At 37.4% G+C, this 22,870-nt stretch overlaps 1 protein-coding gene across 3 annotated transcripts; it reads left to right on the plus strand.

The window, feature by feature from the left end:
* Positions 1–229: 229 nt before the first annotated feature.
* Positions 230–22,631, plus strand: LOC136439948 (growth arrest-specific protein 7-like). Of its 3 annotated transcripts, XM_066435635.1 has the most exons (17): positions 231–532; positions 12,328–12,475; positions 13,277–13,348; positions 13,753–13,820; positions 14,006–14,143; positions 14,354–14,443; positions 14,840–14,937; positions 15,438–15,512; positions 16,079–16,157; positions 16,364–16,429; positions 16,761–16,802; positions 17,824–17,886; positions 18,184–18,243; positions 18,526–18,571; positions 18,982–19,061; positions 19,449–19,547; positions 20,131–22,631. In XM_066435635.1, exons 1-17 carry the CDS (start codon positions 341–343, stop codon positions 20,245–20,247), a joined length of 1,533 nt encoding a protein of 510 aa, XP_066291732.1. In that variant the 5' UTR covers positions 231–340; the 3' UTR covers positions 20,248–22,631. The 3 variants fall into 3 exon arrangements, with proteins under 3 accessions (XP_066291734.1, XP_066291732.1, XP_066291733.1); XM_066435637.1 differs by lacking the exon at positions 14,006–14,143 and having other exon boundaries at positions 230–532; XM_066435636.1 differs by lacking the exon at positions 16,761–16,802.
* Positions 22,632–22,870: the final 239 nt, after the last annotated feature.

Below are 22,870 nucleotides of genomic sequence, written 5' to 3' on the forward strand. Positions count from 1 at the left end.
TATGAAACAGTGTGGTTACTGTGGTATGTTGACATATTGCAGGTCCTGTGCTAGAAAAATAATGTTATGCTTTGGTTAGTCCTATTCTTATTCTCTCAATTAAATTTTTGTAAAAATCTGACTACCAAGAAATTAAATCGATGCGGTCCAGGGATAAAATTTTAAAAATCACAGTTTTACCGCCAAAATTTAAAATTCTTTCCCTCCCGTGATGCTTGGCCGGGAAATCAACACTTCCCACTTCCGGAAATCTCGAGGGGCGCAAAGAAGAAAAAACTTCCCAGTTTGTCAGACGACAAAAACAACAAGTTCAGCGTCTTCTAGAGTCGTTTTTACCTCGATGGAGGCAGAGGGATCGCTGTGCCGGGCTCTGTACGACTTCGTGCCGGAGCCAGGCGAGCAGGGGCTGTCGTTCGAGGCCGGGGACTGGGTACGCGTGCTGCAAACGGCGGAGGACGGCTGGTGGGAGGGCGAGAAAGACGGCGGCGTCCGGGGATGGTTCCCCGCTACCTACGTTGAACTTGTCGACGAGGTAAAAACCCTTTTAAATCCTTTCTAACCCTTTATAACATCTTGTACACACACACAGGTATTTACTACGTATATTCTGCAAACCTTTCCTCAGAAAATTCGATGATTTTGCTCAGGAAAGTGAAGAGAGAAAGTTTCAAGTTCGTGAACATGTGGACAACAAAAAAATTTCAGACGAAACCAACAGCCCCCCCCCCCCCAAGAACTTTTTTCTGTCCTCCCCTTTAAGATTCCTTGTAGGATTTCAGAACTTAGTCAGCAAAAGCCCTTTGTGTTTGCCTTTAAATACCAAATAGATACACACTACCCTATTAAAATAGATTTGTTGATGTTTACCTCCATTGTTTACGATTGCGTGGTCACAAAACAACACAAAGGATAACCCCCACAACAAGTCACACTACACTACACACACTCAAGGTAAAGAATCAGGTTTCAGTTGTCATGTGTATCATTTTGATTTTGTGCACAACGTAATTTCGAAACAATTCTTGTTCAGGAAACCTAGGAGGAACATAATTATATGCTATTCTGTTTCAGGAAGGAAGTGTGAAGGGCAAATTTAAGTCATAGTTTTGGTACAAATTTTGTGATAATAGCTTATTCTTGTTTCTTTCACTGTAACTTTATATTTACAGTTTTCACTGTCACCTCTGTCTGTACCGTGAACTTATCATCACCGTGAAAAAAACTTGTTATTATCTATGATTCCTTCACAAATCCGTTCAGTAAATCATTTGCTGCCACCGTGAAGTAAAGTTCAGTGAAAATGTCTATTTTCCTTATGCTGTGAAATTTTGCTATCATGAAGATAAAGTGAATTACAGTATCTGATTCAGATCTAGTATCGCAACAGGTTTACTGTATCAAATCTGTCAACAGACAGCCAGACACTGATTGATTTGAACGTGATACATCTTAAAATGAAACATATATAACTGTCTTATCCAGATATAGTATGTGTATCGGGGTATATGACAAACCTTTTCCATAGAGTATAATCAGCCATTTTAAGTGTATATTCGTAGCCAAACTGCTCTCATTGATCATAATCAGTTCTTTTCGAGAGTAAAGCATTATTGGGACCCCTCCATGTAGGCCCACAAACATTTGTAACAGTCTAAATGAACTAGATATGTTATCTAAATCATTAACAACTTCAGTATTGATATTATGCGAGATTCCTTATTATGATATGAATAATTGGTTTCTTCCTTATTTTATTTTTATAGATTATAACCTGGATCTGCTTTTTGTAAAAATTGGCAGTTAATTGCAAGGTTGGGTATTTGTTTTCATTGTACTATTTGTAGCATTGTAGGGATTAGTTTTAGTAATCAAAGTGCAGGGTCTTAAATTTTAAAAAGGTCTAATTATTGACTTCATAAAAAATGATTTATATGCAAACAAGAGGGTGAATATCTTATCAAATATAAAAATCAGCAATGGATGTCGAGGATGTGAGATACTAGAAGTTGTTTTGATCAAATGTGATTCTTGTGTAGATTAAAGTTCACGAAGGTTAGAGGAATTCCGAAACAAGAATAATCTTGTGACATCTCTCTTATCTCTTTTGTTAATACGTCCGTGTCAAGTTGGCTTGTCAAAGATATCTGCATAGCCAGATCTTTAAACTCAACCTTAATTGTTTAAGGAACATTTCTTCTAGTTTCACTCGATATACGTTTTAGAAGATTGCAGTTGAAAATTGCTTGTAATCCCCAACGTTTTCGTTTGTGCTTCTAAAATGGTTCATAAATATATATGACAGTCCCTTTGTCAATAGACCCCTTTCCAAATACCGCGGCCATTTTGAATCCAGGGCGCGCGCACGTGATTCGAGCGCGGGAAAAGTCAACACCCGGTAAGACCAAGCCAGCGGTAAGGCGTCCCCAATAGAAACCAGCGTTGAGTTATCTTCAGCGGTGAGATGTTCTCCTCCTCGGTGAAATCCATCGATATATTTGCATGGCACAAGTAGATGATATTGTTGTGGAGACTTGGACTAGATATCGGCCAGTAAAATTGTGAATTTCTGCTACTTTTCCATAGTTTCTGCCGGGATGTTGAGCGCGCGCTACAGTGATAAAATGCTGATATGTTTACACCGCGTGCTTGTAATTTCCCTAATAATGTTAGCTAAAGTCGAGAAAAATCCCACAAAACATACACTTTTCGGATCATTTTAGCTTCGTTTAGGTATGAATATAACTATTGAGCCTTTTGGCTGTTGTGACAATGCCAACATAATCTTGAAATTACGTTAGTTTGAGGGAGGGTCGTGTTTTCTGTGCAGCGTTACATCGACTTCGCTCAGCAATATTTGACATTTCCGCTGAATGCAATCCCACACACACAAAAAAAACGTGGAAATATAGGCCTAGGCTTGAGTTCAATGTCCTTAAATATGGCAGCATTCCGGCGGCTTTTTGACGATCTTTTCGGATGCCAAGAATTTAGGCTTGAGGACTCTAAGTACGTGAGTGAAGGTGTGTTTTCCATTCTATCTGACGTTTCTTTAAATCATTTTGCGCGGCAATATTTCATATATCTGTTGGCCGGATGGAACCCAAAAAACGTTAAATAATATTGACTTGAGGACTGAAGGACCTCAGACCGATATTTTTCCTTTTGTTGTGGGGTTTCATCCTGTGGAAATCTAAAATATTTCCGCAAAAAGTAATGTAATGAAACGCTACAAAGAAAACACGCCCCCTGCTTCACTCACGAACTTCATCAAGCTAATCTTGGCACTGAAATATCGTCAAAGTCAAAGGAGCCACCGAAGTTCCGTCAAATTTTTATACTCGCAAAGCCCTCAAGCCTATATTTTCACGCTTCTGTAATATCATCCGACGGAAATTAAGATATTACGGCGCAAAGTGAAAACACTCCATCTTCACTCACGTACTTAAGGTTTTGATATTTCAGAAAACTCGTCAAAAGAAGCAGCCGAAATTCTGCTAAATTCCCCCAAAAAATTACCTTTAGCTCAAGCCTACATTTTCAGGTCTTTTTTTGTGGGATTGCATTCAGCGGAAATGTCAAATATCGCTTGCGGAGCGATGTAACAAGAGAGAAAGGAAAAGCTAGACAGAAAAGAAAGAAAGGCTAGACAGAAACACGACCCCCTCTCAACGCGCGTTTTCCCAGGGGAAGTCACAACCGGTAAAATTCTGTATATTTCTATCTAAGTAGCTATAAGGATTCCAGCCCGAAAAGTGTATGCTTTACGGGGTTTTTCTCGACTTGTGAGTGAAGCAGGGGGCGTGTTTTCTTTGTAGCGTTTTATTACATCACTTTTTGCGGAAATATCTTAGATTTTCACAGGATGAAACCCCACAACAAAAGGAAAAATATCGGTCTGAGGTCCTTCAGTCCTCAAGTCAATATTATTTAACGTTTTTTCGGTTCCATCCGGCCAACAGATATCTGAAATATTGCCGCGCAAAATGATTTAAAGAAACGTCAGATAGAATGGAAAACACAACTTCACTCACGTACTTGGAGTCCTCAAGCCTAAATTCTTGGCATCCAAAAAGATCGTCAAAAAGCCGCCGGAATGCTGCCAAATTTGTACCCAAAAGGACATTAAACTCAAGTCTATATTTTCACGTATTTTTTTTTTGTGGGATTGCATTCAACGGAAATGTCAAATATTGCTGAGCGAAGTCGATGTAACGCTGCACAGAAAACAAAACCCTCCCTCAAACTAACGTAATTTCAAGATGATGTTGGCATTGTCACGACAGCCAAAAGGCTCAAGAGTTATATTCATACCTAAACGAAGCTAAAATGATCCGAAAAGTGTATGTTTTGTGGGATTTTTCTCGACTTTAGCTAACATTATTAGGGAAACTACAAGCACGCGGTGTAAACATATTAGCATTCTATCACTGTAGCGCCGCTCAACATCCCGGCAGAAACTATGGAAAAGTAGCAGAAATTCACAATTTTACTGGCCGATATCTAGTCCAAGTCTCCACAACAATATCATCTACTTGTGCCATGCAAATATATCGATGGATTTCACCGAGGAGGAGAACATCTCACCGCCGAAGATAACTCAACGCTGGTTTCTATTGGGAACGCCTTACCGCTGGCTTGTGGACTTACCGGGTCTTCACTTTTCCCGCGCTCGAATCACGTGCGCGCGCCCTGGATTCAAAATGGCCGCGGTATTTGGAAAGGGGTCTATTACTTTCCATTGTATGAAAGGTCATGACTTTGAGACTAGTGAAGAAAGGCGTGCCATTTTTGGTGGAGATATTCGATGGGGTGTAGGACAAAGGCATTGTCTTATAAACAAGAATGCCCAGACAACCACGAAATGATGCAAAATATTCAAGAAAGTGTAAAACATAATTATCTGTTGACTCCATGCATATTTTGAAAAAGCTATGTAGATATATCAGAAATTCAAAGCTTTTGGATGCCAATGTAGTCGTTTGAATTTTAGAACAATAAAACGATAAAAAATGCTACAAATTTTATTTACCATTTCTCTGCTTCGACAAAAATCATTAAGAAATGGACGATTCCTGTTTGATTAGAAAAGGCTACATGTTTGTGTCAACGTTTAGACAAGGTCAGATTGTTATCTTGAATATTTGGAAGCAAAAAGGAAGTCAGCACTTTTGAGACTCAGTATGACAGTGTGCTGACTGTACCCGCTACAATCTCAAATCCTTAAAGCTAACAGTAACAGTCATATCCACTTACGTCACAGTTTACACCAGGAATTTTCTACCATTTATGTAAACAGTTGCCAAAAACAACGTCTAGTACTGTAGTGCTAGTTTAGAATGTACAACATACACTACAATCTCTAAAGCTAACAGATTTCTTAATGTACACACTAAACCTATTGACCCTTTAACTAGAGGACCTCATAGAAGTACCATCCCCATGTGTTAACTCTATACCTCAGAACTTCAAACATGTTTGGGAAGCTTGCCAGACTGAAATGCTATCCAGTTGACTTTTCATGTGAATCATAACACTTGACATGAATCTCTTTTTCCTCCCTATACACAGCCCCAGGCTGCTGACCTCATGTATATAGTTATACCAGCAGTCTTTTTTTCCGCTATCCTGTCTGGGTTCCTTCCTGATGTTAAATCATCATGTTGACCTTGTGCTAAAGCCCTGAGACTATACAAGAAATATAGATACATGTATTATAATGCCTGATTTGTACTTTAAATTTGTTTACTTTCGCAGTACGTTTTATTTTACGGTATGAGGCTAGGAAAAGGAGGATTTTGCAAGTTGGTTTAAATTCACAGTTGAAACAATTCTGTTGTACGTTGTCATCTAAGGGAGATACAGACGGACATGTTTATCGCTGTAAGGTGAACTTTTGGTGGAGAGGTCGCTGCGAAAAATGAATCACCACGAAAGTTTAGAAATCTACAATATTTCTTTTGGGGCTGTTGACCTTGTCCTTAATGTTTGAGAGAAAATTGAGACTAATTATACAATTAACAAAAATATAAAATTGGTCACACCAATTTATTTCGGTGGTCATTGCACATTTTACTCAAGAAGTAAAAATTTTGGGCTTGGATGAGAACCTGACTACAGTGTAAGAAATTTAGTACTGTATATTCATTCCTTGACACTTTGCACATTTACCATGATACCCAAATGGGTAACATGCAGGCATTGCGTGAAAGCCTGTCATCTACAAATGTACGCCAATTTGCCAAATTGTTTCTCTGTAACGAGATTAGCTGGAGCATGAAAATTGTGTTACGTTTGTAACTGAATTACTTGTTAGTTTTAGACAAACTGTACCAGCGTATGTACGAAGCTGCCATAGAAAAAAGAATAATGTAACTAGAAGTAATCATTATACAGTGCATAGTAAGCCATAAGACAAGGACCTTCCTGTCAGATTTGCAGTGAATTCCAGGGAATACGTCGATTTTAAGTAACAGACTTTTCTCACTGTTCGATAATTTGGGAATCATTGAAATATGAAAAAGTTGAACGCAATTTTATGTAGGAAAGAAGGATAAATATGAACACTGTCAAGTAGTGCCAAAAGGTTTTGAAAGCATCATTGAGTGATGTACATGTATGTAATTTGGAAAGTCAATGTTCTCAACCCATTACGTTACGAGCAATGTCAATACAGACTTGATTGCCACGACCTCTTTCAATTTATTTTCTAATTTACAGCATGGCGTGGAAAGCAAATCCAATCTGTAATTCATCTCAATAGAGTTCCCATTGTGTAAAGCTCAACTAGACCTTTAAGTTTTATGAATTGTAAAAACTTTGCATTTCAATGTCCAATTAGGCCAAACTAATTCATTTTCTTCGTTCTTGGACATTTTAAAGGAAAAGTATAGCAAGCAGACATCATGAAAGCAGAGGGTAGGGAGGAAAACTTCAACATTAGTGTATTCACTGTATAAAACTGAGTGCACCAAAGTATAAACCTGGTCTTCAAGCTTTCTTATCATTATGTTTTTCCAGTTAAGCAGATTTTTTTAAATCCGAGAACCAACAAATCAAATTGATGTGGCCTTAGCTACTGTATTTTGTATCATAATAGGGAAGTGCGTACATGTAGTTGTCCTTGCATTTTTCCTGTCTTTGCAGACCTGTTACTGTCAATGCATTTACTTTCGTGGTGGTGTTATTTTGCGTTAGGAGGTGAAAAGAGGTTTTTGTGTCGTTTGAACTGAAGTTCGCATTTGAAACAATTCTGTAGTGCAGTACTTAGGAAAAACGAGGATTATGAAATTACGTGTGTTCGTGGAATGAGGGTCTCCGTGAATTGAAAACTATGAAAATACAACCAATGTGGAATAAGTGGATATTCAAAGATGTAGTTTTTCGTGAGGAATTTTTTATTTCTTGTCATAAATATTTTTGATTTAGTCTAAAATGAATATTTATCTTAGTCCCCCCCCCGTGCTGAGCCATTAGATATAATCATCTTCATATCATGAGTTATGGCAATAATCAGTATCAAAATGTAGTCTTAAGTCTATAAAATCAGGTTGTCTGTTCCTCTTCCTCTCAACTTCTCTCTAAAATTGTATTAGCGTCAGATATTTCATGTAAAATTCATGACAATTCACTTGACACTTCCTGGAAGTGATTCAATCACTTATATGAAAAGTACCAATTCTTGCATTTATCACTTTAATCTCTTTGTAATTTTGTCAGCTGTCGCAGTGGAATTTTATGTGCATTCTGGGGGTCTGTATGGGGTATACAGGTGTTACACAATACGCAAAATTTTGGTGCCAGGAAAAACACAGAATCGTTCTTGATATGTACATTGCCATGTTACTTTTAGGGATATTTCAGAATTTATTGTAACGCATTTTGATTGGCAAAAGTTTTCTATGATTGGTAATGCGCTCTCCCCCATGCAGACCCCCTTTATCTTGTGTTTGTTCCAACAATTGCTGGTATCCACACCCACAACATTGAAAGCATGCACAAGCCAAACATGGCCTAGATCTGAGGCTATATAGCAACTTGGCTCTGGCCACAGTTTTCAGCAAACCAAATATTTTCTGGTACCATGACATTGTTGACCAAGTATGAGAGTCTCACTGAGTTGTTCTAACCATAGGGCTATGCAAAATTATTTTCTTGGTTCTCAGACATTGTGAAGTGAAAATTCAATCTAGAGGTCAAGTTGAAAACAGAAGGCTAGGAGGAAAAGTTGATTCTTTTAACTAGTAATATTATTCGCTCTCTATGCTGCCTTGTGAATGCCTTACCACGAACATGATTCCAGGTTTCCCCTTCTACCGTGATATTGAATACCCATGAAATTATACTAGTATTGTTTTGAGATTTCAGTAAATAGCAAGTTTTTGAATCCAAGAACGAACAAATTCGGATAGTGTGGCCTAGGGCAAACTTAGGCCCACTTAAAACCCAGCTTTTCACAACAGTGGCTATATTTCCCGCTGCTGCGAGCCCGACGCGTATACGTACTTTGAAGTTGTTGGGCACTCCAGCTGAGTTGTCGGGCGACCACTTACTTTTTGTCGGGAGAAAATTTGAAGACAGCGGGACTAGGACAGCGGGAACTCTCTTTACTTAGGGTTCACGCTGTCGCCAGTACAGCTGTCGCAAAGAGCTCAATGTAAAGTGTGCCTAACACTAACAGTGGTTTTCATCTTACATGCTCCCGATGTTGTCCACACATGGTATTGGTTTCCACTGTACATGCATGTGTTGCTGCTGGGTTGTATCTTATGCTATCCTGGGGTGCTCACATGCTTGGCTCATTACCCTTATCAGTTTCACATTGAGAAGTGATAAACATCAAGCCTGGGTGCCGTCCTGGTCAGTTTAATCTGATTCCATTTGCAGTACAAGGGGTTATACGCCAAATAACAGTTACTCAAGCAACTGGTTATGATTTTGGAAATGGTCAGACATTTCAAGTACAGTACATGTAGCATCCAAGTTGAAGTATGAAGGAGACAAGATCAGGACACAACAGGCCTTATATAATGCAAGTGGTATCAAGGTATCAAGTTACTTTTCGTCAGTAACTCAAGATTTGTCAAACAGCAGGTTTTTAACCATGAACTATGAATTGATATGCAAATAAAGAGAAGACAATTTTTGATAGGCGTTATAGATCTAGTATGCTGTAAATCTCGAAATGTTTGCGATGGTTTAAAAAAAAATTTTTTATGGTGACCTCTCCACAGTGAAATCAGTAGTCCACAAATATACATTTCCATTTCATTGCTAGTGACTGCACTACAGAATTGTCCCAATTATGAACTTGAAATAGCCCTCCTGCGAAATTAAGTTCTTCCGAATGAACAAAGTAACAGTATCTCTAAAGAGTCCAATGCTCTAAACCTAATTTAGCAAAATTAGGATTTTGATTTTCATTGTCGAAAAAATATATATATATATTATACAGTTACAGATACAAACATTTTGGTCTCTTGGGAATGAAAATAGGTAGCCCTTTGGTTTTACATAGATTTGTGTATGTAGTGTATTTGAATTGTTATGATTATTGTCTAGTTCTGGTCTGCATATTATAACATTAAGTAGTTTTAACAATGAAATTGAACAAAAATGTTTGCAGTTATCAAACTTCAAAGGATGATGTGGTAGCAACATGTCATTTAGCCTAGAGAAAGTACATATAGTCTGTGGCTTTCTTGGCTGGGATGTGTGGCTGGATAGGAATGTTGCTGCATCCTTTTGTGGTACATGGGACGTACAGTTCCAGGCTATGATAACACATCTGGACTATGTAACAGTTGGCAGTCCTTTGGTTCAGACATTTTTCTTGCATGAGCTCTACATTGCCCTTGGCTTACATGGCCTTACAAGTCTACTACTTCACTTGTATAAGGCAATACCAATTAAATTTTCATGGTTGTCAGACATTTTTAACTTAAAAATTCAGCAAAAACTGAAAAAGTCTAATATTTTTAACCTTAAGGACTTTGAGAGAAACTTGTATCTGACTATATTCATTACCCAAAACTACAAAGTACCAATGCAGCCCCCCCCCCCCCCCGACTCACATTAATTTTACAGTTAATTTGTTAAAATCAGAAAACCAACGTACTATACTTGCTGTGGCCTAGTATAAGAACATACATTTTACCTACACCAGGTGTCACATTGCAATTGTAAGGTGCTAAAAATAAAAAAAGCAACTTAACAATGTTGAAACGACGGCATATCGTTGAAAGAAAAAGCAGTGTAATATTTACATTTGGGTTTTATGACAATCACTTCTGAAAAATCTACTATGATTTTACCTAGATACTCAGTTGCATTCACTGCTATTGACTGCTACATTTGTAGGTTTGTACAAGGTATAGTGAGACTAGCCTCTACCAGGCTCCACAGGTCGCTCGAAAAATAGTAGAAATTGGTCAAATTGACAAATAATACACCAGGGAAGTTAGCGAGCCAGGGAGTACAGTTACCTAGGGAAACTGTACTCCCTGGCTAGCTCACTCCTCTGGTGATTATCTGTCTATTTGGCCCATTTCTACTAATTTTTCTAGCGACCTGTGAAGCCTGGTGGAGGCTACACTGTATAAAGTGAGACACAGTGTGGCTAAATTCCTTACAATTTTCAGTTGCTCTAGTTCTCCAACAGTTGCTTTAGGCACTGACCTACGGGATAATTTACTGTCTTCCATGGAATTCTAAGGAACTGGACTTGTGCCAGAAGGTAGTTGAGTCATGGTGAGAATATAGGAGTGAGTGGGTGGCTAGATTCCTGGTATGATGTCATGCACAGGTCTGGGTAGCACTCAGGGTCATGGAAAACAAGTCATATTTGGGCATTCCTTTCAAATACAACTTTAGTTTAAGGAATATGTAAGCCTTGCAGTATGATGATGAAAAACACATAGCCAAGCTTCACCTCATTTAACGCTATGAACATAATTTTAAGATACCTTATTGAAAATTGAGACATTGTTATTCAAGTTATAAAAGCAAAAAAAAAAAAAAAAAGGTTATTTGTGTGTTGCGCACATATAACTTTAAAGGAAAGAAGGTTTTCACTGTGAAAACTGCGAAAATAAAACCACTCAGGGAACATATACAAAATTTACAGTAAAGTGTACGCACAGAACGTAGTACACATCTAGGTAGTTCATGACCTTTAAATTTTAGGTAGTTTTCACCCCAAAAATACATGTAGTCCATTTTTAATTGTCTTTTAAAAAGTCATGTCTCCAAATTCAAGATGCCGTCAAGATTCAAATGTTCAAATTAGTTCCTTTTTTCCACATAAACTGATAAAGCTACAGTAACCCACTTATTGAACAACGTGTTCAGAGCTCATACCATTGCTGATACATAATTTGTATTTCCTGGGACCTTGTACATGTACTGTTGTACATGACGTAGGTTGCCCAGTATGTGTGGCATCCCTGTGAGATGTAGCCAGACAGTGTGAGTCATGGCATTTGTCTGTAAGTGTTGACTTTACCCTGTTTACATTTCAGTCCTTGAACAGAAGTGTGGCTGGAACCAGTTTGTCTAAGCCACAACTTACTGGGTCAATTCAGAGTACTCTGGCTGTTTAGAAACATAATATTTTTGCTGTTGAAAATTTATGGCTACGGTAAATCTTGAAACTTTCGTGGTGGTTTTGTTTTTGTGGTTTTCGCAGTGACCTCTCCATGTGAATTCATGACTTGGCAATTATGCCTTACCAACAGATCATAACGTACTACAGTACAACGTTCTTTTATTACTAGTTTTTAACCACAGATTCAAAATACTGCAAAAGACGTCTTTTTTCTTCTATACAAATGTGTATCACATATGTATAGAAGTAAAAGTAAATGAATTTACAGTCTGGAACATTACTCTTTTGTTAATTCGATAGAACCACAAATTTTTATTTCTTCCATAAAATCTTTTAGTTTTACAGAATCCAATACAACACGAAATCTAAACAAGCTATCTTAATGAGTGTGTAGAATCCTTCACGATTGTGTATGTTGACAGCTAATTGTGAAGACAACAAGTGTGAAATACACACATAGTACAAGGGTATGACCTGTTCAATATTAAACAGAGACAGCCAAAAACAAATGTGCTAGTGTAAGAGCCATCAGATACTGTCTCTTTGTGTTAGGGGACTGTTCAAAGTTGATGGGGGGGGGTGTATTCCTAGGTCTCCCCTCCCCACGGAAAAAAAAATGATATGCATGTAAGATGATGGAAATGTTGTTGTCATGTATTACAGTGATATAACAGTATATTGCTGAATCTGAGTCTGCAAGTAAACAATTTCTTTTTATCTTTCAGAGCCAGACTGAAATCCAGTATGATCCCACTGACTCTCAACCAATCAGAAGCCCGTCACCAGGGCAACTACAAGAGCCCCTCCCTCCAGGATGGCAGGTGTTCATGTCCCCAGATGGTAGACCTTACTATGTCAACAGGCAAACTAGTGGTAGGGCACCTCTTTTCCTTTTCACTTCAAATCTATATTCTCCTTAAAGGCAACCCAAGCAATATCAGGGCTCGAAAATTGGATTTTAAAAGTCAATTCATTTAGTCATTTCTATACAATGTCATGATTACTTCAAGCAACACTATCACAATGTATAGGAACGTCCATGATGCAAAATGTGATGTGAGAACTCACAGAAAATCATTGCCTGGGTTTTTGTAGGCTTGCGAAACTAGGGGGATCATCGCATGGCATGTTTTTGCATGGTTTTACAATGCTCAAAGTCTGAAGTTATCACACAAATGTGGTAGATAGTGTTAGTAATCGTCACTACAATAAAGATTTCAGCATTTTTTTAATTTCCATTTTTTGGTCCCTACTTATACTATTGCTTTGGTTGCCTTTAACATCCCCTTTACACTAGGGTAGAGGCTGCGACCGTGACTGACCAAAGATTTGACAGATTGCTAAGCAAAAATAATAGATAAAGAACACATTTTTGTACATTTTGTTTGTTTTTTTGTCTTTTGAACCAAACTTTTACATCTTGCATCAAATTCCAATCAGGGGTTGGACAAATCCAATTTTAGTCCCTACATACCATTGCTCAGCGATTGCTGTCTAGTGGAAAGGGGCCCGAATCTTTATATAGTAGTTGAGTTAAAGACTTCTGAATTATCAAGAAAAATTGTTATAAGTTATAAGAACAACCCAACCATGTCATTCAGAATGATTTGTATTATGTGTCTGAAGTTTTGTCCAACCATAGTTTTTTTATTTCTTTGTTTTCCTTCTTGTCAGAAACATCATGGGATGCCCCTGTGATGCCAGGATCCCCGCCAGTAACACCGACTACACCTACCAAGAAACAAGGTATTTCATACTCATAGTACACCTATTACCAGCTAGTGATAAAAATAAGGTTCTCAAGCAAAAGTGTATGGAAAATATCACGCTAAACCCCTGTGTTTGTTGCAAAATTCCATTCACGCTTGTCATCATTATGGTGGCCTTACTTCTGTTTCGATATACACTTAGAGTCATAGATATCAACTCTCTGACCTTTCACTTTGTTCTGACCCAGAAGCTTTCTTCCTGCATAGGAAGTTGATTCTAACCCTGTGATTATAAACAAGCAAAGCACTGAGGCCTTGAATGAATAGATAAGGAATATGTCACTACCTAACATGTTAGAGTAGCTCTAATTTTTGGCAACACCTCGTGAAAGATGCTTAGTTTTGCTTCATATAAAATTTTCTGTCTGGTAAACACAATAGGATACGACGTGATTGAAACGGATGGAGGACAGAAGACGCCTAAGAAAACTCCAGACCATGAAGACAAGGTACGTTTCCTTCCCTTTTAACCTTTAGCAAACTGAAGTAGCTGTTTGGCACCCAGTTCCCTTTTGGTTAAAGGGTTAGGCAGCAGGGAGAGTGTTAAAACTTCAGTCTGAACATTTAGATTTCCATGTCAGTTGAAATTCGTTATTACAGGTTAGTGATTTTTGGTACTTACCGATTTTTTTAGATTCTTCAGTCACCAAAGAAGGTAGCAAATAATTCCACGCCATCTTCGTCCACCAAGCTGTCGAAGGACACTCCAAAGACAGAAAGCACGCCGAGCATCAAGTCTCCAGACACGAAAACAACTGATCAGAACAATGTGGTAAGAGTAAACAATATTCTGTCGTGGCAAATTTCTCCAGAGACCATTGTTTCATATTGGATGCTATACATGTATATAGAAAACATACATTACATTGCATTACTTTGCAGCTACACATGTATGAAAATACAAGCTTAGGAAACTTTGTTTAAGCTTTAAGCAGTGTTTCTTTTGTTTGTGCCCCAACTGACTTTAACGTTTCTTTTACAGGTAAACCATCTAACATTCCCTCCTAGTTCCAGTGCTTCTGATCAGAAACTCCTTAAACCTGGAGAGTACAGCTACTGTGACTACTTTTGGGTAAGTTTGTGAACATAGCCTTATGTCATTAAAACTATAGTTTAACAGACAGAATTTATTTCATGCTCAGCTAATGCCTCAGTTACATTTCCAAGGGTGTAGCGAATATAGGCCCAAACCGGGCCTGAAGTTGGGGGAGGACACTGGCTTTCACAGTCATGCTACAGTCACTTTTCTAAACTGTGTTTGTTTTGTTTGAGGAGAGCCACACCTTAACTTAAGCATGCTAAAGAACCCAACACAATTGTCGAAAATAGTAGGGTCCAAACCTTGGTCTCTAGTTGACATCTTGAAAAGGTGATAGTCACCTGTAATGCCAATCCTTCCGCAAATGTGGTAAATCTCAATTGAAATATGAATGAAATGAAAGAAATATGATTGCATTTTTCAATGCAGGCTGACAAGGGGAATCTACCTGGCTTCCATGTCCTTCTAGAAAAACAGCTGCAAGGCAAACAGATGACCAAAGAAATGGCAGAGTACTTCACCGAAAGGTAGTATTGTAATACATGTATAATGTACAAAAAGAAAGAGTACACATGCTTAACTGTTACTGCAACTTGTTTTGAAATCTTGAGCATCTTCAAGGTGTTTAAAGTGATTATGTGACTTGCTTTCGTGTAATGTACAATGTAGACATCTTTAATGCATTGACAACGTCATATATTGTCTAATTCTATTAGTAAGCATGGCAACCTTGGTTTGATGTTATATACGACTTTGCAAAGAAAAAATGTTTTATGATTACCCTGTAGCCTGACTTGTGATATTGGTACATATAACATGGAAGTGAACAATTTTGGGGTTGTTATTGTTCCCTTTAAATTATTTTTGGTGTTTCATATTAAATCTTTCTTTTACATGATTGTGGAGGTTTTTTTGTTATGATACAAGGCATCATCGTAGATATCAAATATTTTGTACAGCTCTGTGTTTCTGTCTTCATCATCTTGTTTAAATTGTGTATTGATTTATCATTATTGTGTGTTTACAGGGCAGCCGCAGAAGAAGCATATGCTAGAACCCTGACAAGATTGTCTCAAAACTTGTTGGCATCTCAAGAAGAGGGGTAAGACCTTTAATTGTACCCTTAACTCAGACATAGTCTGTGTGACCTTCAAGTCTGATGGAATCCTCTGGACTTGGTAGTTGATGGTTCAAACCCTGGCTGCTGTCACTATCAAACTTGCACGCTGCTGGAAAAGGTTGCAGTCCTTGGGACGTTAAGTTTTAGGAGGGATATACCTTGAGTTTGTTAAAGAACCCAGCACACTTATCGATAAGCGTAGGGGTACATCCCAGTACTAGTGTGAGTGGATAAAACCTTATATTACAGTCTGGTCTCATGCAGCTTGCACTTAATGTAAATGCAGAAATGTTTGTGGTGGTTTTATGTTCACATTTTTTGCAGTTTACCTTCAGTGCAAACTTAAAACCACCACGAAACATTTGCTCACCTATGACTGTAGCACCACTATTGTTTCAAACGTGAACTTAAAAACCACGCGAACACTCCATTTTCTGCCTAACGCGAAATAAAACCATGCGCACTTAAATGCATTTATAGTACTGTGCAAAACTAGTGTGTTACACATACAGGCGGTTTACAAGTTATGCATGTTTTTGATTTTACAGAACTCTAGGAGACACATGGAGTGAAGTGAAGAAGAGTATTGCACAGGAGGCAGAGGTTCACCACAGATTCTCAGTTAAGGTAAGGAAATAGATATTGATTTTTCATATTTTACAAAGACAGCATCTGCTGTGTATCGAATTGTAATACACTATATATTGGTTGGAAATGAATTGTTAAAAGAGTGCCAATTGAAAGTTTATTGTAAAATGTAATGTTATGTCTCAATGCGCCCATCAATACGGAGTACACTGTACACTGATGATTTTTTTCTTCTTCTCTTTTAGGTACACGACGATATAGTAAAACCGCTTGCAACATTCAGAGAAACCTTCAAGAAAGATATGAAAAAGGTAAGCTTTGGTTTGCCAATTGATTTCTTTTTCAACTAATTCCATCATGTTGTCTGAAGCATTTATTATAATAAGAGTATTGATATTTTCATCCTTCTGAATGTTTATGATAATTTAGAATTACTTGAAATTCTTTAAATGATAGAGATACAGTGTAGGAAGAATAGAATTGAGGCTTTACTACTGGATTACTGACTTTCAATCTCAGACATTAATACAGTGTATCAGGAGTAAACTTTGATCTTGGAATGGACTAAAAGTGTAGAGAAATTTCAAACTTTAGCATCAAGGAATCTTGGTAACAACTTTGCTCGTGACTTTTTTCTGTTAGACGGTCAGAAACGCCCAGACATTTGAGAAAAAGTTGCGTACGGTAAGTGAGAAACTCTGGCTAGGGAAGTTGGACTGGCAAGGTGACATGTGGTAGCCCGGTTCTGTGCATGTACAATTTTTTTTCTGCAAACTTAAGGTTTAACCAGAATGATAAGGAAAATACTGTAAATGCAGAAATGTTTGTGGGGATTTAATTTTGCGGTAAGAAGAAAATGGATTGTTCGTGATGGTTTTGAGTTCACGTTTGAAATAGTAGCGCTACAGTCACACAATAGAATGGCCTTTTCGCTTTGATTTTAATTTTGGGGTAAAAAGTTCATTGCAAAAACCGTAAACCTTAAAACCACTGCAAACGCGTTGTGGCATCGCGGTGGCACTGTGGCAGGGTGTTTAGCCCCAAAACCCAGCGGTACTGGGTTCGAATCCGGGTTCCCCGATTTGTCCCGTTGACGTTGTGCACTTAGGAAAGGCACTTAACACGACTTTCCTCACTTCATTCTGGTGAAAATGAGTACATGTACCTAGCTTCGGTAAGGGACGTCCCTCGGATAGGATGCTAAATGGAGGTCCCATGTTTGAGGAGAGCCACTCCTCAAGCACATAAAAGAACCCACCACACTTATCGAAAAGAGTAGGGGTCCTTCCCGGTGTGAGTGGATCATATAAATCTGTCCGGATAAGAAGCTTGTACTCTTCAGTACAAGACTGGTGTGTTACGCCTTGAAGTGGGTATGCAATACAAACAAACAAACAAAAACGTTTCTGCATTTACAGTGCTACCGGTAACTGGTTTCTTGCTGGGCTGAGTTAGGCCACACCAATTTATTTCTTTGGTTCTCTTGTACTGTATTTCCAAATAAAACTTGAGCAGGAGGACAAAACTTTTCTTTCAGTCTCTTTTTCCTTGTTAATCATCAAGTTCAGCATTATGATGTTTTTTATGTTTGAGAACTAATGTATTAATTTGGCGTGGCATAATGCTTGCAATGGCTATTCAATAGTGGTATGTTTTTAAAAATGTTTTTATATTTTTGTCAAACTTGTTTTTATCTTCTTCCTAGACGGAACAACATGTTGCCGACCACAGAAAGCAGATCCAGCAAAAGTACCAAGGAATTAACAAGGTGATTGTGTTCCTGTGTAGCTTTTAAAAGGTTGAATAATATAATTTTTTTATATACAGCTCCAAGGCTTGAAATTCATTTTTGGAAATACGTGCACTGGTGCACCTACATGTAAGCTAAAAATCAAAGTGGCACACACAGAAAGAATGTTGGGTGCACAGCGTAAAGTAATTTAAAAGTAGAATGTCAGAAAAACTGAATTGAAGACCTAACTGCCTCTCTTTAGAGCTTAAAGGTCTATGGCTAACTTGTTTCATTATGCTGATTTTGTTTGTTGGTATGTTTGTTTGTTTATAGGCAAAGGCAGCCCTTGCTGAAAGACAAAAGGAGTTAGACCAGAAACTACAGAAGCATAAGGTGTGTGTAGGACAAGGATTTTGGTCTAAGAGTTTTTGGAAAATCCTGGATGATGACTTCTTTATGTGCAATGTCTAAAGAATGTTCTGCTGATTATTATAATTATCGTATGCAAAACTGATGTAATTCAGCAAAATTTTACTGGTTATGCTGTTCCATCACTTGTTTCAGAAGTAAAAGATATGAAAAAGGTGTTACAATTGTTTGACAAGACAATGAATTTCTTATATGTATGACATCATGGTAGGTTAGATTATCTGAACTGTTATTTCTTACTTGTAGACTGAAGATGAGCTGAAAAAAGCCAGAAGAAAGTCAACAGCAGCAGGTAAGAAACCACGACAGTGATCTTTTAATTACTTCTTAGGCCACACCAATTTGATTTCTTGGTTAACGGATTTTGAAAAAAAATGTAGCCAAAAAAAATCATGAAAACAGACGGCTGGGGTGAAAACTTGCGCCTGACCCTGTTCACTCCCTGAATTTCATGAGCTCATTTGCATTGCTGAATAAAGAATGCTGTGCCTCAGAAGTGTCAAGTGAAGGATTGCACATGTACAATATTGAATCCCATCCAGTTTGAGCCCATCACAAATTTGGCATTTACATGTAGTAAAAAGTACCACCTTGCAACTCAGTTGCAAACTGCAGGCAAAAGATTTTCATCAGCCCCTTTACTAGTAAATTAAAATGTCTACCTTAAAATGCCTTGATTGCATTTCTGTTCCTTATCTACAGGAGACAACCTTCTCAAGTCAGTGGAGCAGTACAACATCTCTCAGTCCAAGTGGTTTGAAGAAATGGTTTCTTCAACCTTGGTAAGAAAGTTCCTCTATTTTCAGACTACATGTATGGCTCGAAATTAAGACAAAAACAGGGCTGGAAGGGATACGTTAGTGTGTCTGTGTGAATTTCTACACTACATTTTCTGTTTGTTCTGTAAGAGGGCGCTTACTGTCAAGGGGATGAAGCCTGTTACCTCTGATTGCAAAATTCATACCTCAAACCAAGTCCTTGCTCAAACTGAGTTTTTGTGTTGATCTTCCAGTTCAGCATTGTTTTTTTGTTTGTTTTATTCCAAGAACCAATGCATTAGATTGGTGTGGTCTTATTTCGGCTGCAGAAGTTGAATGTATACATGAAAGACACACTGACACAAAAACATGTTTTATACTGATGTTGAACATAATTCTCTAACTTCTTAGGAGCTGGAAAGACTTGAGGGTGAGCGTGTGCAGATGGTGAAGGAACAGTTGAACAAATACATCTCACTGAGGAAGGATGTAGACAAGGAAAGGGGCAAGGTGAAAACAGACTCTCATACGCTTATAGTAAGGGTTACCCATGAATGCATATGATCATGTAACGTCAAGTCAAAATCATGTACATGTATGTCTTTTGGTCAGACAGTTTTCAGCGAGTTTGTGACAGAACTGACTGTGAAGAAGAATCTATGACAACATTTTCCGTCATTTGACAGGTTTTTTTCTACAAAACATCTACTACTGTCTTAAGAATGCTGTCGTCAATCTTTTGTGTGACGTATGTGACATGGGCTTCAGAAAAAAAAATGTCTTCAAGTATTGTTTGTACTACATACCTACATGTTCAATGTGTTGTGCTAGTTTTATTCATACTTTGATAGATAATCTTTGCGGACAAAGAAATGAGGGGTTTCTTTTCCAAATTTTGTGGAAAACTCCATTGGTATACAATTTATCTAAGAAAGCACATACTCTACTAATTGACAAATTACTGAATTGTATTTTGTTCAGAAGTTGATTAGTTTTTACAAAATTAGAAGTTGATTAGTTTTTAGCAAACTTCACACTCATTATGATTATGCACTGTACTAGTAACTTGACATCAATGTTGTTTTGATTACAGGTATTGGGTTCCATCGAGGACAAGATCGGTGATATTAGTCCCGACAAAGACCGCGAAAGGTTCGTCAAAGCTCACGGCACCGGACAAATCCGACCAGTGGATTACAAGCTAGCCTAGGTCAAGTCTCTAAGTGTTACTTATTCTTTCAGGCACTGAAATACTTAAAGGCAGCAAATTCTATACATGGGACAGCAAATACAATAGTACCTAGGGGCCTTATCTTTTTAAACTGTTGTCAATGCATGTCGTTAAACCTCTTGTAAAAGTACATAGACTGCATTGCAGTATAATACATGTATTGTGTTTTTTTAGAATATTTTTGTTTTGTTTGGCAGAGTTTGTTTGCCTCTTTTTGATGCTTTTCTTTTGGATGCAGTATCTGGAAACCATTTTTCAGCGTAGCAACTCTTTTTGAAATGTGTGAAAGAGTGTTTAGAGCCAAGGATTTCATATGAATATGCATTTTTTTAGAATTCTTGATGTATGACAAAGAAGCTTGCAAAAAGTATTGAAGTTGTTGCATAGTAATATTAGTAAGCTCAAAGTTGAATTATTATATCACTCAATCTGACTAGAAGTGTACTGGAACTTCACATAGAAAAGCACCAATATACCAAAGTCTCTTGTGTAATCCGGCAATCGCATATGCAGCGATATTCTTTATGTGAAGGGTATCAGTCAGTTCACAGTTTGAATTGTGTATGTGCAAGGTCAAAGGTGAAGGCCAAGAACTTGAAAACAGCTAGACCATGCTTACAACATGTCCAGATGTGTTTTGTTTATGTCTCAGAGGCCTTCAACTTTGACATATTACCCACAATGCATCATACTGCACATGCTCAGTTCAAAATGTGAACCAGCTTATACTATATATTATAGCTTTGGCTTGTGAATGTGTAATAGTTTACAAACATGATACTACTAAGTGCGCTTAGAGGTGGGAACAGGGAAGAAAAAACCTTTTGCTTAGTTTGAAAGTTTATATGTTAAGATTTTCTCCATTGCTTGTTAGGCTTTGTTGCAATGTGTCCCAAAAGTTGCAGAATGCTACATGACAATCATTTGTGCAGCACTGTTGATGTTGTATTCCTGTTGTTCTGTCCTCAAAATGTCAACTTGGACCTCCAAATTATGTTGTAAATAACGTATGTACGTCTAAAATGTATGTGTCAAACTTATTTTTTGACTTTGATGGTTAAAAAGTTGACAGTGAAATTGTTAACATTCCATGTTTGTATTATCTATGTCACCCATAGCAAGTGATTTAGATGGCAAATACTTGGCTTTTGAGATCATGCGTATGATTAAGTATTGTCAAACAATGTTATCATAAATAGTTGGATGATTTTTTTGTTATCAGATGCTACCCAACTCATTTTGTTACTGTAGAATTTTCATGTCTCTGAAAGGATAGAATTTTCATAATTTGAATTTTACCATGTTGCATGCTTTTGATTAAATACCTGTAGTTTGAAAATGTAGAATTGAGTCAAGTGCAAAATATCTTTTTGGCGACACCTCAGGTGTGGAGTCATTTTCTATTGGGACCTGCAGTGTAAAAAGTCAAAGACTGTTGAATTGTATACACCCTTATCCAACATCGAGCAATACTAGATTTTTGGTTCACATTATTATCAATAAGAATTCAACTTCAAATACAATTTGCGGCCATTTATACTTTAAAAATTTGTATTTTGATCTGGCAAGGATTTCAGGGTTTTCTTTCAAGATGTTCAGGTATGAGTACATCTACATTTGTGCATCTAAGGCCAGTTAGCAATTCTGGGTTGTATTGTTTGCAAAAGCACTGCGTTTTTGTTGAAGCAAAGGGAGCTTTTAGCAGCTATTTTGGTAAGTTATTCCATTGGTTAACAATGATTTGAACTGTTGAACTTTTCAATTGCTACCAGATAATTTAAGAATTAAATTGCTGGCAAAATAGTATTAGGAAGGATTTAGTTGCCCTATACGTACCAACATGGCTGTTTTAAGTCATCACATTTTGCTTTTGTGTGTGAAACTTTTTTTTTCTGTTTAGAGCAGTGCAAATAAGTTTGAATTGGTTTCTGCGTCCTCTTTAAGTTTTTAACATCCTTGCTATGGTATTAATCATGCGAAAAAATGTGTATTAGTTACAATGCTATGTCAGAAAAATTATGTAGGCTTCGTGGGTGGTGAATGTATATGGCATCACCCATTATTTGCATTATTAAACATTAGTCCAAAAAAGAAGCCAAAATTTACTGTGTAACCTTTGTAACAAAAATGTTTTGTACTATTTTGTAACAATGCAAAGAAGATAGAGTGTGCAAACACCCAAAAGCAAGAAGAGCTTTAAATCTATGTTCTAACACCATAGAATAATATAATGTTATTGTATTGAGATAAGACAAACTGTTTTCAGAGCTATGCTGATGGAAAATAACTCTTTAACAAACCGTATGCAAATAAGTATCTTCCATGTAAATTTCAATGGCAAATAAACAATTTTTATGACTATACATGTACATGTAGGTTGTCTTGTGTACTCAAGTGTATCTGCCAGTACATGTACTATACCTGTAATATGCCTGTTTGATTTGAACTAGAAACGAAGTAAAAAGAAAAGGAGAGTTGGAGAAAATATGCCTTCAGAATTTCCAGAAAAGAGCAACTGAAAATTATGTCTTTGGTCTGTTTTTCCAACAAAAATGCATAATGTATGGGTAACGTTGGGTAACCTAAATTCGGGATTTTTCCG

Source organism: Branchiostoma lanceolatum, chromosome 8 (genome assembly GCF_035083965.1).
Source record: "Branchiostoma lanceolatum isolate klBraLanc5 chromosome 8, klBraLanc5.hap2, whole genome shotgun sequence".
Classification (NCBI taxonomy): Eukaryota; Metazoa; Chordata; class Leptocardii; order Amphioxiformes; family Branchiostomatidae; genus Branchiostoma; species Branchiostoma lanceolatum.